The sequence below is a fragment of the Onychostoma macrolepis genome, chromosome 24, assembly GCF_012432095.1.
Source record: "Onychostoma macrolepis isolate SWU-2019 chromosome 24, ASM1243209v1, whole genome shotgun sequence".
NCBI classification, from domain to species: domain Eukaryota; kingdom Metazoa; phylum Chordata; class Actinopteri; order Cypriniformes; family Cyprinidae; genus Onychostoma; species Onychostoma macrolepis.
The window spans coordinates 14,487,839-14,504,327 of record NC_081178.1 but is presented as its reverse complement, the minus strand read 5'-3'; the positions used below and the strand labels follow the sequence as shown (position 1 = coordinate 14,504,327).

The 16,489-nt window shown below is 34.5% G+C and overlaps 1 protein-coding gene across 2 annotated transcripts in view; it reads left to right on the top strand.

Moving 5' to 3' along the window:
- Positions 1–16,489, top strand: part of sema5a (sema domain, seven thrombospondin repeats (type 1 and type 1-like), transmembrane domain (TM) and short cytoplasmic domain, (semaphorin) 5A) — a 147,211-nt gene that overhangs the window by 29,509 nt on the left and 101,213 nt on the right. For both annotated transcript variants that reach the window (XM_058765617.1, XM_058765618.1), the window contains one exon: positions 14,217–14,444. In XM_058765617.1, coding sequence (XP_058621600.1) covers positions 14,288–14,444 — 157 coding nt within the window. In that variant the 5' untranslated portion in view covers positions 14,217–14,287. The remainder of the gene's footprint in view (positions 1–14,216; positions 14,445–16,489) is intronic.

The following is a 16,489-nucleotide window of genomic DNA, read 5'->3' as shown; positions in this document are numbered from 1 at the left end:
AACTGTTATTTTAAATTGCAATAATACTTTATGCTGTTTTTACTGTATTTTTGGTCGAAAAATGTAGATTTGTGCAAATAAATGCAGCCTTTTATGGAAACTATGATACTTTCTGTGATAACTATGATAATTTTATTTATTTATTTATTAGAATTTTTTGGTGAATATGAAATTCAATAAAACAGCATTTTTAAAAGTATTAAAGTAAGTCTTTAATGTCTTTTTTTTTTAATTATTATTGCTTTAATGCACCCATACTGAATAAAATGATTAAAAACCTTACTGACCCTAATTTTTGAATGGTAGTGTATCTGTTTTATTGTCTGTTTTCCTAATAAAACTGGTACATTTCTATTTGTAGGCCAGACCAATTTTGTAAAACATGAAAAAAATCACAGTAAAGCCAAACAGCTATCCATCCAATCCAATGAGCAAGTAAAAACGAACAAAAAAGCTTTTCATTGCAGTTATCAATTATAATTTTATATTAGATAATAGCCCCATCCATTTTTGGAGGCCCACCCAAATGGCAAATCTTGCCCGTAAGTAAACCCAGAATAGACACGCGCCTTTACAGTTCACTCATGAGTGTGAACCCTATTTATTCATAAAGGTGAGCGCGTTCAACTGCTGAAGGGCTTCAATACCACAATGCTGACATGCAGCTGGGGATAGTGATAGTGTAATTTGCTGCAGGTTTTACCCAACTCTTGGAGGCCAAGCGTGTAATTAAACCTCTAAAAATGTCAAATGTTCAGAGGGACAGGCATTATGGGTCTTATCGCTGCACCTCCAGGGGTGTGGGTATTTGTGTATGCATGGATTTTAGGTGGTATATGACGGGTTAATTTGAACCGCATGCCTTTCAGTGGAGTTTTGTGTCACGTTAAGCATATACGTAGCAATTGGCATCAACAAACAGGCACCTGAAATGTCAGTCAGTCTGTGAGTTTCAATGCCTGCTTTAAACAGATTTGTACAACTTAGGAGAACATTTGATTTCTCTTGTCATCTCTTTTGAGAGCCTGTGAAGGTTTGCATCTTAAAAAGGCTCCTGTGATGTGGGGGAGGCTCAATGCCTGTGTCACGCTCTGGCATTTAAATGTCTCCAAAAACCAAAGCTGTGTAGAGCGTGTTGAAAATATCTCAATACTGTCAACTAAAAATGGTTCGTGTTATGAGTTCGAATCAATAAGGCTTTGTGACAAAACAGCCTAGCTGCATCTCAGAGGTTGCCCTTTCCCAGCACAGGAGACTTAATTACATTTGCTGTGTTTCGTTTTAAGTGTCAGCTTGGTTTTGGATGTTAAATGTGAATAAATGAAACAACTGAAGTATCTGGTTACAGTATTTGACATCTTTGACATCTCTTTTAGAACTTTAGAGGAGACACTTGAGGGTCTTTTTCTTGGAAGAGAAGAAGACTCAAGCAATTGTCTTCATTTGCAACTGAGATGTAAGGGAAAGAAAAATGTAGAGAGAGAAAAATTGATGTTTTAGGTCTGTAAATGTTAAATAATAATAATAATAAAATAATTTAAAAAGAAAATGTGGTATTGTTTATTACTGTTTTATTTTGCTTGTGGAAGTCATGAGATTAATCCTGGTTATTTTTTAGCAGAAATGAAAATATTTTTTTTATAATTATTATTATTATTAATACATCCAACATAATATTAGTGTTTGTATTTATATTTTCCATTTAATTTTATATATACTGTAAACTACCGTAGATAAAAAAAAAAAAAATGGAATTAATATTTTTTTATTTAGCAAAGATGCATTTTGAACAAAAGTGAGAGTAAAGACATTTTATAATGTTAAAAAATTTAACTGAACTGTTTTCAACATTTATAATAATAAGAAATGTTTCTTAAGCACCAAATCAGTATATTAGATGATTTCCAAAACCTCACGTGACACTGAACACTTGATATTGTAATCATAATGATAAGAAAAATGTGTATTTATTTTCGTATTATTGTGGCTTTTTACTTTTTATGATACTGGGCTTTTTTAAACAGTCTGCTGTCAGCTCACAGACCCTCACAGTGAGAGCTCGGCGTTGCTTCTTCTGTTTGGCAGCGCTGCTCATGTTCTCTTCTGGGGGGATTCTGCAGCACAGGATGATGACTTTATCCGACAGTGATAGTTTCACGAGGAGATAAACGTACTGTGAGGGGAGATAGTAGTGCACCCGGGGAACTTTGATCTTGGCTAGTGTGCTGGTATTGCTCTTGAAAGCTTCATATGTCGTATGTACTGATGATTTATCTTTTTTGATTTAAAAAAAATAATAATAATAAATTAGTAGAGTGTGTTGTCTGCACCGTCACAGTTAAAGGAATAGTTTACCCAAAAAAGAATATTTGCTGAAAATGTTTTCACCCTCAGGACATCCAAAATGTAGATAAGTTTGTTTCTTCGTCTGAACACCTTTGGAGAAATCCAGCATTGCATCACTTGCTCACCAGTGGATCCTCTGCAGTGAATGGGTGCCGTCAGAATAAGAGTCCAAACAGCTGATAAAAACATCACAATAATCCACACGACTCCAGTCCATCGATTAATGTCTTATAAAAGCTTTGTTTTTGTAATAACTTCCTGTTAAAATACGAGTGTTCTATCTGATTGCCAGTAAAAAAGTCGTCTAATCTGAATAAGGAGAGAAATATGCACATATCAAGCACCTTTAATGAGTGAAAACATTCCAAAACAGTTCTAAACAAATATGTTGGTGGGTTTTGATGCAAGAGGACAACAAGGGATGGACATTTAAATGAATTATCATGGGTTATGGACTCATATTTTGGCTAGAAGTTTAATGTTAAAATGCCTTAATGATCGATTTAATGGAAAAAAACGCACTGATTTTTACTTGACAAGACATTAAGTTATGGACTGGAGTCGTGTGGATTACTGTGATGTTTTTTTGGACTCTCATTCTGACGGCACCCATTCAATCTATTGGTCAGCAAATGATGTAATGATAAATTTCTCCAAATCTGTTCAGATGAAGAAACAAGCTCATCTTGGATGGCCTGATGGTGAGTAAGTTTTCTGCAAAATATCATTTTTTGAGTGATCCATTCCTTTAAAATGACTCCAAAATCAATAGTCCTGTAGTTCTGCACAGGCGACCTGGCAAAAAGTCAACCTTGACCTAGATTTGTTGTTTTAAGGCACAGGTTAAATGCACCTTAACAAATACCTTTTGTTTATGAGCCTCAGGCTCTTCTTCATGCCTTTGAAAATGCTTCATGTGTGAGTGTTTCAATGACCTTGTGATTACGGGCTAGCTCAGGGGCCGTTACTCTTGAAAAGAGCCACATAACTACAGAGCTACAGCTTGCTTTCAGCGTCAAAAAAGCTTCGTCTGTTATATATCCAAGGATAGTCAGCACCAGTTCCATCAGAGGTCGTGTAGAGAAACAGACAGTTAAAAATAAAGGCTGGATACCTTGGGAGAGTCAGGGTGTGACGGGTTGAAATTGCTGGGTATGCTGTCCCAGATTTAAATCTGACTTTGTATGTGGCCAGCCAGCCCAAAACTACTCTTTAACAGCTCCAAAGCTATTGCACTGAACATAACCCTCAATATGTCAGTCTTTAAGTAGTATTGTTTTCGTAACTAGCCTGCAATTGTGGCTGCCTACCCCCAACAAGTCAAATCCAGTTCCAGCCAAGCCCTCCCATCAATTTCACCCAGTTGTTGGGTGTCAACATGTAGGAGAAAAGAGAGGTTTTTGTGTGCATGTGTGTATTGCATATTTTCTTCTTCTTTTTTTGCGTAATATGGACTTAAACAGATCAGCGCTTAAGATTTTAAGATAAGCGGTTGGCTGTTGTCCGATAGTTGACAGATGTTGTGTGCTCAGATGTGCAATCTGTTAAAACGCTGTTGGTTTAACAGAATGAGAGCTCACTGGACCCAAAAGCAGTATTAGATTTGAGATGGAAATGGTTCTGTCTGGCTGAGAAAAATATCAGTAGAGGATAAAGAGGTTGCTAGCGGAAAATTCCATTCTCGCATTGAAAAGCAGTAAATGTTTACCGACTGGCATGCACACGCTGCACCTGGGAAACTGCTGTGATAGTTATTTGCTCAACCAGCTATCACTTAGAATGTGTATTTTTTAAGTTTTTTTTTTTATTCAGGTTTGCCTCTGATTTCCTCTGTCACTTACAGATTCCAGGAGAAAATCACAAAGATTTTGGTTGGGTGTTTTTATTAGTATTTTTATAATAACAAAATGGCTTGCTGTGCAGCAATGCCATTATTTGTATCTTTATAAATGTTGCTATGACAAAAATTAAAACGAATTAAACAAAAATTAAGTCATCTTTGCCCAAAAATTAAACGAAAAGCCAAATTGTTATATGTAGGGGGCCAGGGGCTAAGTCTATTCCATTTAAATTATAGATTCCCTGCATTGTATAATTAATAAAATGATTTATTGTTCTTAACTACAACCTTCATGTAAAATAAAGATTTTTTTAAAAAAGCTTAAAATTTAAAAACAGTATAACTGTATAAGTCAGATTTTTATTTTATTTATTTTACTATTTTAATTTAATTACAATTTTATTTTATTTCACAGGCGACCGTTTCCGGCATTTTAACCCGAAATCACCAAAATTTTTAATTTTTATCACGTATTATTTCTTAGTATATTTATATCTTAGCATCTTAGTTTCATGTATCATGTTAACCCTTGACAAGTTCAGATTTCTGAAACAAATAATACAAGGAGACTTCAATTTGTTCACTGTTTAGTCTTCTATTCAGTTAGTTTTAATGATAGTTTTATCTATGATTAAGTAACATTTTTAATGTCATTAAAAAGTATCAGCGTGATTGTTGGATAATAAGTCTGATAAATCTATTTTCTCTCATTTATTATGTGATTTAAAGTAATTATTGATGCCTTTCTGAATATAAGGTAATCAATTTCAGACGCTTCTTTACCAGATAGGGTTTCAGTTATCTTTGTTAAACACTTATGCACTTCTATAAACATTATGTCTCTGAATTTTCAAAATATTTCAAATATTTTTTTTAAAGCCTCGAAAACACTTTAAGGCCCTTAGTAGCCAATAAGCAGAAAAACACTAGTATATCAAAGCATTCCCTTTTGCTACACATATACAGTGCATTAGATATCTAGTTAGTAGCTTTAAATGTTGTTCAGGGACCATCTTCCAAATATGCCATTTCTGGCTGGAATAAGCTGTAATGTGGACCAGTATGCTAAAAACCAAAAGTCTGGCCATGTGAGTGAGCGCATTCACAATCACCTGCTGAGAATAACTCGTCAGGTCACCTGTCTAGGTGTCACTGCTCATGAATGTACAATTCCCATCACTTAGGCAACCCTTGCATTGATGTCAATTCTAACCGGGATGGCCAATTAGGATATTTCTCCAGATGGAGAGGGCTAATTCAGACAGCACGACTGAGCCTTATTCAATCCTCGAGAGCTTGTATGAAAATGCCCCTTTATTTATGCTTTGTGTGTATTGACGCCGGAGGCAGCCTGAACCAGACGACCTGCGCTTTGCCTTTTTCTGGACCAGATGTTGCTAATGCCTTCTCAATCCAGTTGCCTCAGGGGTGTTGGTAAAAAATATCCATTTTAGTGGAGATGTCAGGAATGGCGGAGTGAAAGACGGAGACGAGAGATTGAAATTGATCTACAGAGGAAATAAAAGCTGTCTGTGACTGCCTATGCTGGTTTGTGTTTCCCTGCTGTCGATCCATAGTGTAGGAAACCTCTATTTCCCGTCTCGTCCCATTATTGGTTTTTCCCTGGGTAAAGTCTGGTGTTTTACAGCGTATGTGTCTTGTCTGCTCTGTAACAAGAAGATACATCCTCAGGATGGTGCGATGTGTGTGGGTTTGAACTCCAAAGAGTTAAGAGCCATCTGTGCAAACATGGAGAAGAACAGAACATGGATGTGTAGTAAAGACCACAGGTCTTCCGCACTGTATGTTCATTTAAAGTGTATAATTATGAGCTCTTGCCCGTGGCAAAGAATGATAGCTGTGTTAGTCAGCGACCTTGCTTGTACGGAGTCTATTTAATGAATTTATCGACATTTTTATTTTTTAAAATCTGTAATAGTTTAAGGTTTTTATTTGGTTGGCCTTCAAGCTGGTTTGAAATCAAGGCTTTCAGTCTTTCTTTTCAGTTACGGCCATTCATTCTTGCTTAAAAGTATAGTTCACTTAAATAGTGAAAAATGTCATCATTTACTCATCTTCATGTTCTTCTAAACCCACATGACTTCTGTTCACTGCTGTTCAAAAAAAGCAACTACATATTTTCCACTTCACAGGATCTTTTGAATCACACAGAAGTGTGAATTGCTTGAAACTACAATAAAACCACATGTTAGACCAATAGTGTGCTTTGCTTCATGAATAAATTATAGGATTATTGTTATAAGATTATTTTCCATTATGTTTGCTGACTTTTTTAACTTTTGTTGTTGTTTTGTCATTGTTGGTAGTTATTTAGCATTTAGTGAAGGAACAAATTCAAATTGACACAGCAAGTTACTTACAATTAAGACGGTAGCTGAGAGACAATAGTTGAATGCATCAGGTTCTGAACAATTCCTATTTTTACAGTGTTTCCATGCTGTTGAATAGTTCAAAAAGAAGTAAGGATTAAAGGAATAGTTCACCCAAAAATGTGAATTCTGTCATTAATTACTCACCCTCGTGTCGTTCCAAACCTGTAAGACCTTCATTCATCTTCGGAACACAAATTAAGATATTTTTGATGCATTCCGAGAGCTTTCTGACCCTCCATATACAGCAAGGATCCTAACATGATCAAGGCTCATAAACGTAGCAAGGAGATCGTTAAAGTAATCCATGTGACATCAGTGGTTCAACCGTAATTTTACGAAGCTACGAGAATACTTTTTGTGTACAAAGAACAAACAAAAATAAAGACTTTATTCAACAACTCGTCTCCTCCACGTCACCCTATAGCGCCCTTTTGAAGAGTATCACATACGCAAACAATATATTCAACGTATGTACGCAGATATGTTGTTTATGTTCAGATCAAAGCATAAACAAAGTAAACAGCGTATCCGCGAACGGTGCTGCTGACACAGAACAGCATACGTTGTTTATGTATGTGATAGGCTATTCTCCAAATGGTGCTATAGGGTGACGCGGAGGAGACGAATTGTTAAATAAAGTTGTTATTTTTGTTTTTAAAATTCAATCACGTTGTTACATGGATTATTTTAATGATCTCCATGCTACGTTTTTGAGCCTTGATCGTGTAATAGATCGTGTAAGGATCCTTGCTGTCTAAGGAGGGTCAGAGAGCTCTCAGAATGCATAAAAAATATCTTAATTTGTGTGCCGAAGATGAATTAATGACATGAAGGTGAGAAATTAATGACAGAATTTTCATTTTTGGGTGAACTATCCCTTTAAGATTGTTTTGAATATATTTTATGTGGTTTTAAATATACTTAGCCTATCGTTCAAAATATTTTTATGTGTTTGAAAGAAGTTTCTTTGGTAACACTTTACAATAAGGTTCATTAGTTAACATTAGTTAACAACATTAGTAAACATGAACTAAGAATGAACAATACTTCTACAGCATTTATTAATCTTAGTTAATGTTAATTTCAGCATTTACTAATGCATTATTAAAATCACAAGTTGTGTTTGTTAACATTAGTTAATGCACTGTGAACTAACATGAATAAACAATGAACAATTGTATTTTCATTAACTAACATTAACAAAGATGAATAAATAGTGTAATAAATGCATTGTTCATTGTTTGTTCATGTTAGTTAATACATTAACTAATGTTAACAAATGACACCTTATTGTAAAATGTTACCGTTTCTTTTATCATAAATACAGTAAAGACAGTAATATTGTGAAATATTAAAATTTAAAATGACTGTTTTCTATTTTAGTATATTTTAAAATGTAATTTATTCCTGCAATGGCAAAGCTGAATTTTCAGCATCATAACTCCAATCTTTAGTGTCCATGATTTTTCATAAATCATTCTAATATACTGATTTACTGTCCAAAAACCATAATATTATCTTATTATTATTATTATTATTATTATAAATGTAGAAAACAGTTGTGCAGCATAATACTTTTGCAGAAACCAAGATACTTTTTTTTTTTTTTTTTTTCAGGATTGTTTGATAAATAAAAAGTTCTAAGGAACAGTATTTTGTATTTTTTGTAACATTATACATATTTCTGCCATTTTTGAATTTCAATGTAATGAATCTTTGCTGGATAAAAGTATTAATTCTTTAAAAAATAATGAATGGTCGTGTATATGTATTTTGAAGCCATAACATAACATAGTGATGCCATAAACAAATCATTCAGATCTTATCAGTGAATCCGTTGATCCATTTCTCAAAACTTTATTTACGAATGCACTCACTGATACCATCTGGTTGCTACAGTTAACAATGGAGAAAAAGATTTCCATCTGTTATCATATCAAAGCTATCATATGGCTTTCAGAAGAACTGGAATGTAGTGCATGAGTCAAATGGACCACCTTTACATTTCTACATCCTTTGTGAAGCTTAAAAGCTCCAGGCCTTAAACTAGTACATTATTTAAAAATATACCTTCTATGGTCTGGAAAAAGGATGTGAAGGTGAGTAAATGAGAATAGAGCTTTCATTATTTGAGTGAACTCTCTCTTTTATTCCTCCCTACATTTGGTTCAAGATACAACCATATTTCATTTTATTGCTGAAGATATTCCTGTGATTCAGCTCTGAATGTGAATGACTGTAATATGTAGAGGATCCGGTGTTTCTGTAGGAATAATTAGATCACATTAACCACGGTGCTCTCCCATTACTTCACTTGTGTTAGAGGAGGACAGTTTGAGCAGGAAGCCACTCAGACCGCAGTGTGTATGTGTGAGAGAGAACGTAACCGGTACTACTGCTGAAATGTTTCATCACTGTCAACATACATTGTTATTTTCTGTGTGACAGACACTGGACCACAGCAGGGATATGTCATGTTGTCATTTGCAGCTATGATTAAAGGAAATTCAGCGCTTGTGCGCTGTCTGTTTATGACACCCTTACTAACAACCAGCCATTATGTTGTCCTGGTGGTAATTGGTTAAGTTTGTAGGTATCATTTTTTTTGACATTTCATTTCAAGTAAAGTGGAGAGAGAGCAGGAATTTATAGATATGGAATCAGGCAGTGTTGCAAGCTGGATTCGAACTCATGTGTGTCCATTTGAGCACCATAACTCAATGTGACAGGGCATGCATTGTATCCTGAGCTGACTGTAATCTATTCCTGATTACATATTACATGGCAAAAATTGTAGTTAGTAACGTAATCCATTACATTACATATTTTTGGTAATATAGTCAGACTACTTTTTGGTTACTTTTGACCTAACTTGTTTATCACATTGATTTAAATAACAATCCTTTACCATATGTGACCCTGGACCACAAAACTAGTCTTAAGTCGCTGGGGTATATTTGTAGCAATAGCCAAAAATACACTGTATGGGTCAAAATTATTGATTTTTCTTTTATGCCAAAAATCATTAGGACATTAAGTAAAGATCATGTTCCATGAAGATATTTTGTAAATTTCCTACTGTAAATATATCAATATGCATTGTTTAGAACTTCATTTGGACAACTTTGAAAGCAATTTTCTCAATATTTAGATTTTTTGCACCCCCAGATTCCAGATTTTCTAATAGTTGTATCTCGGCCAAATATTGTCCTATCATAACAGTAACAAAGCTTATTTATTCAGCTTTCAGATGATGTATAAATCTCAATTTCGAAAAATGTACCCTTATGACTGGTTTTGTGGTCCAGGGTCACATATTGATATAATAATAGAAATTAATAGAGAAAGAAAATATATTCCTTTTGTTGTTATTAACAACATGAAGTGCATTAAACCATACATCATTTTCCAAACTGGGTTTGTGATTTTAATTGAATTAATAATAATAATAATAATTTATTACTATAGTGTGAATATGTAATCATGTAAATAAAAAAGGAACTGTAGTCTGATTACAAGTATTTTAAAATGCAATATAATCTAATTACAAGTACTTAATTTTTGTAATCTGATTACATAATCCAGATTACATGCAGGGCTCGCAAAATTTCAAAATCCCTGATAGCCCTTCGGGCAGGTACTCTTCAGATTTTGGTAGCCCGAAAATTAATTTAACTAGCCCAAATTAAAAAATTAACATTTTATTTTATTTTATTTATTTTTGTCTTTTTTAAATATAGAAAATCAGATAGGAGTTTAAATGTCAATCAAAAATATTTTCAATACACAAATATCAACAAATATGAAGGAAGGAATTTTATTTCACTATTTACAGGGTATCTGCAGAATTTTTAAAAATATATTTAAGGCAATTTATGACCCATTTTAAGAGCTGCACAAGTAAAATGAACAGGGTTGGACAGTGTCTATGGTAACATTCAGTTTTGAGCCATACAATTACATGATTTGCAGTTCAGATACAGGTTTTCACAAAAACAAAAATCTTATACAACAGCGTTTCAGGCTATAGACAGTTTTTATGAAAAGGGATCAATCAAGCATATAAATTATGATGATAATTTAAAACGTATAAATATTACTGTCTTAATTGTTTAGATCTTTAGAAGGCACATCAACTTCTTTCTCATTTACAACTCTATGTGTTTGCTGCGTAAAAACATGAGTTGATATTTGCATTGATCTGACCATAAACAGCAAGAAAGGCTTATTGGAAATGCAAATTCATTTTCTGCCACGAGGTGGCGCTTTAGGAGCTCTGAAATATTGCGGTTTTCCCGGAAACGCTGTACACAAAGCAGCTCAGCGCTCATAAACGCTGCTTTATCAGGAACTATAGGTAAAATGAAATTAAAATGCCAACGACACATTTCTGAAGACAGTCGATTCCCTTCAGATACATTCACATAAAGACATCTGCGCCGCGTTTTGACTTTAAACGTGCCGCGCTCATTATTTATTCAATGACATCATTGCCTTTTGAAGTTTAATCCTGCCATATTGCGACTCATGTCTTTCCGTCCCCAACTGTAAGACCTCTTGAAATTATAATTAAGACATTTCTTATACCATTTAACGTATTTAAAAGTTTTTATGGCCTTAATTTTGATACAACTCACTTTCAGAGTTTTTAAGGACCCGCGGGAGGTCTGTATTTAAGGAGCCCGTCGGGCAGGCGGTGATGCATTTTGGTAGCCCGACTGGAAAACACAATAGCCCCGGGACGCCGGGCTAGCGATTTTGCGAGCCCTGAATGTAATCTGTTACTACCCAGCTCTGTCTGTATCTGATTTGAGACTTTCAAGCAAATGAGTTCGCATAAAACACCTTTGATGGATGTTTGCACTTTTCACTGTCAAGCTGTTCATCCATGCTAATGTGATTCTTATCTTTTCTTTGCTCTCTTTGTGTCTGCTTGTATGAGGGGTTGGGACAGTGTTTAAACCCTGCATTGAGCTACAATACAAATACAATCGGCGGTAACGTTCAAAAGAAATGATGATTTTAATGTTGTGCAAGTGTTTAGGCTGTAAAAAACGAACATTCACATAAAGAACGAAATCGAATTCCTTATTTACTGTATTTTGCCATTCGATATGTTGTTTATGTGTGTGTGTGCTTGATAATACTGTAATTGGATATCAAATGGGAATTGATCGTAAGAGAAAATCTGAAAAAACACTAGAAAGCAATGGCTCCACTCGGTCCAGCATCTACTGACAGGAAACTGTGTGTGCATTCAACAAGACAAGAAGATGTAAAGCCCTGTTTCCCTACGCTACAGACATGAGTCTCCAGACCCATCAACAGGCCATTCAGATCGGCAGTGTGTCAGTTACTGAGTCCCTGTGGTCCCTGCTGATGAGAGCAACTTTGGCGTAATCGAGTTCTGTATTGCCCTTCGTGCAGACTGACTCAATTTCATCTGTACTGTCGTAGTGAAGAGAGGTTATCTCAAGGAAAGGAAGGATGATGGAGTGATTTTTGACTGACAAGCATTGCGGCACAAGTGCTAGTGGTGCTGCAAAATCCGTCCAGTAGACCCGCAGTCAGGTTCTACAGAGCAATAACTTCCTTTTTTTTTTTTTTTGAGTGCGAGTACCTGAAGGGACAAAATTATATTTTATTTTAGTTTAATGTAGTTTAGGGGATATTTTTGTTTGTTTGTTTTTATTTTGCAGAAATGTGTTGTCATATGTTCAGTCAGTAATCAGAGTGATTTAATGGGATAGTTTAAAATGGTCATTAAAATGCAATGGAAACCCATTACTTTAAATAAATGTAAACTTATTAAATTTATTTCATCTGCAACATATAAATAAATAAATTGATCAAATAAAATAACTAAAACTGAAATAAAAATGAATAAAGACTATATATAAATGTTTTAAAAAAATAATAATAACATTGATAAAAATGTGTGGTAGTACTGTTGTGAACGCGCATCGAAGGCTGACATGGAAGAACAGAAATTTTTGAATCGTTATTTTACAAGTCATTATTTTTGTTTTCTTTGCGCACAAAAGGTATTCTCGTAGCTTCATAAAATTACAGTTGAACTACTGATGCCACATGGACTATTTTAATGATGTCCTTACTACCTTTCTGGGCCTTGAACGTGTCAGTTGTGTTGCTGTCTATGGGAGGGTCAGAAAGCTCTCAGTTTTCATCAAAAATATTTTCATTTGAGTTCCGAAGATGAACGAAAGTCTTATGGGTTTGGAACAACATGAGGGTGAGTAATTAATGACAGAATATTCATTTTTGGGTGAACTATCCCTTTAAGTAGTTGTGTGCAAGTATGAAAAAGAAAGAAAGAAAGCTAGCGCTATTTATAGAATGTGCTTTGTTGGTGAATATCAGACCTCTGCCAGAGCTGTTGCTCTTCAGCCCATGAGTCTGAATCTATAACACTGTAAGTTTCTCAGGAGCACAAAATTAGATGGAGTTTTTCTGGCTGTATGTGAGCACTGTGAGGGGCCCCTGTGGAGTGTGTATGCTCTGCGGTATGTTCTCTGATAGTGTACTGCTTTTCAGAGGAGCTGGAGAGCAGCTTCCTGTGCTGATTCGTGGAAGTGGGGTCAGAGGTCAAAGATGAGAGTGCAGGAGGTTGGGGAGATGAATGTGAAGACCTCAACAGCTGCTTTTTCTTTATCTGGCTTCACTCTTTGCCTGATGCTCTTTTACTCTGTCATGTTATTCTCAGTATATCTCTCTCTCTCTTCACCCCTTCATTCATCACTTGAAATAAAATTATAAACACTACCAGTTTAAAGTCTGAAATAATAAAGATTCTTTCATCTTTTTGAAAGATACCTCTTATGTTCACCAAGGCTCCATTTATTTTTCAAAAGTGCAGTAAACCAATAATATTTTGAAATAGTATTATTTTATATTATTCAAATTCTATTAAAATATTTTTTAATTTAATTTATTCAAGTGGAATGGAAGCTGTGATACATTACCATTCAAAAAAAAAAAAAGAGATAGTAATGAACGCTATTATTCAGCAAGGATGTATTAAATTGATCAAAAGTCACAGTAAAGACATTTATGATGGTATAAATAATTTCCATGTTATTTCAAATATATTGTTGCTATTGTTTTGAACTTTATATTCATCAGAGAATCCTGAAAAAATGTATCAAGGTTTCCACAAAAATATTCAGTAGCAAAAAACAAAACAAAAAGACACTGTATTCTTCCACATTATTTGGTAACACTGCATTATTTGGTAATCGATTCTGATCAGTCAATCATCGTATTCTGCAGCATATTTTTACATAATGACCACTAAACTGTATAATTTATTGTGATGTGATGGTTTCATGTCGCTTTCTTCTCACATAATAACATTTTCAATTCATTAATATTTATGTTATGTTATTAAAATTGTATGAATCTCTGTGTATTTATTTCCTGTGTAATAAGAGGGATAATATAAAGTACGATCAGCCAGTCATTATCATTAGGTCCTGCCTTTAAGTAATGATCTGTTACGTAATGATTTTTTAAAATGACTTATTAATGAAGGTTATGAAAGTTATTATAAAATTTAACCAACGAAATCAATCAAACCTTATCACGCTCGTTCAATCATTCTCTCATTTTCTCTGCAGAATTCCGTGGCAGATGCCCAGCGCCCTATGCTCCTGCCCCAGCAGTACTGAGCAGAGTCCCGTGGACCCCCATGGCTCCCCCCGTGGAGGGAACGGCCCTGGCCCGCTGCCTCGTCCTGCTGCACAGCCTGCTGCTGCTGTTGCCCAGAGGAGTGCCCTGCCGGGGGGCCACACGGGCCCCGGAGTCCCCCTGCCATAGAGCTGAACACCCACTCATCTCTCACACAGGTCAGCATTTGTCAGCATCCCACACACCACAGCATGACAACATGTTACAGGAGAGCTCTGGACTTCATTTAGCGTGTTAATTAATGGTGCTTGCTGAGATAAGCACCACATTTACTATCCGCTTGTTAATTTATGACGTATCGAATATTGTTTCCGGGTCCAAGCTCCATTTCAAGAGTACTAGATTACTCTCAACAGCTGTTTATGAGCGCTATTCATTCATAGCACACCTTTAAGCTAAGCTTTTAAAAAACTGTGTTTACACAACAGTCTCCAGACTCACAGCATCCCGGGCACCAGTATTTTAATGATTCAGAAAAGATGAATTGGCCAAACAAATCTAGGATTTTTCAGTAATGCCACAGCACACAGAGAGTGTAATAGCATGGTATGTTATTTGCTTTTGGGATTTGATTAATCTGATCTGAACCCAGAAATAGTCATGTGTAAGGTGTTAACAACCAGATTCCTGATGCTTAGAACTGAAGATTCGAACCTGTGGAAATATTTGCCATATAATACAAAAAATATACTTTATTGCAAGTCTATAATCCTACTTTTTGCTTTAGAGTTTGTCAGGATTTTCACTCTACCCAATTTTTTCAAGAGCCTGAAAATATAAATAAAGATATTCTTATAAATATATATATTTTCAATTACATGTATAAGAGTATACGTAATTGAATGTATATACAGATATTAGTCATCCTAAAACACCTATAACTCTATAATCTGAATATATATATATATATATATATATATATATATATATATATAATCAGTTACATATATCATACATCAGTTGTATATATATATATATATTAGTGCTGTCAATCGATTAAAAATGTTATCGCGTTAATCACAGTCACGGGCTTTGATTAATCGTGATTAATCGCAAATTTAAAATACATTTAGAATACTAGAATTTACCTGTAAATGTGTTGAAAAAGAAATGCATGAAACTAGTTAAAGGTTGACACCCCTAATATATATATATATATATATATATATATATAATCAGTTACATATATCATACATCAGTTGTATATATATATATATATATATATATATATATTAGTGCTGTCAAATGATTAATTGTGATTAATCGCATCCAAAATAATTTTTGTTTACATTATGTATATATATATATATATATATGTGTGTGCTGTGTATATTTATTATGTATATATAAATACAAACAAATGCATGTATTTAAGAAAAATTTTATGTTTATATATTTATATATAATATAAAATATAAGAATATAAATATATAAATGTATATACATGTAAATATTTTCAAAATATATACATGCATGTGTGTATTTATATATGCATAATAAATATACACAGTACACATACATATATAATGTTTGTATGTGATTAATAACGATTAATTGTTTGACAGCACTAATATATATATATATATACACACACACACACAGTGTTTCCCACAGACTTGCACTCTATTTGTGGTGGCATATATATGCAAATTCATTCTCTGCCAACAGGAGACACTTGTAGAGCGGAAGAGATGGAGGTTTCCCTGGTAACGGCTGTACACAAAGCAGCGCTCAGCTCACAAAACGCTGCTTTATCAGATATTATACTACGGGGCTGTTGAATGCTTGAATCTGATTGGCTGATAAACGTTCTAAGGTGTGCAATTATTTTCAGGGAAGCACACAGCGAACAAAGTTCCTGGCAGCTCTTGACCACATTACATGGCCATATCACTTCGCCAAATGATTTCTGTTATTTCAAAGGTAAATATAGTAAACAAAAGGATAAAAACGACAGATCATGTCCATGTTTTGCCACAAAATTACGCTTTATTATGTACGGAAAGCACATACTCTATCTCTCCCGCTCTCTCTCCCTCACAGACCGCACATACATAACAGTTACAGTTTGCACACACACTAACATACATCGCGCTAATGTTGTTAGCGCTACTCTGATGATTTTATCAGTAGTTTAACAACTTAAAAACTACATGACTTCTCACAAGCGAGGTAACAACAACGGCGCTGTTCGTGAACAAAA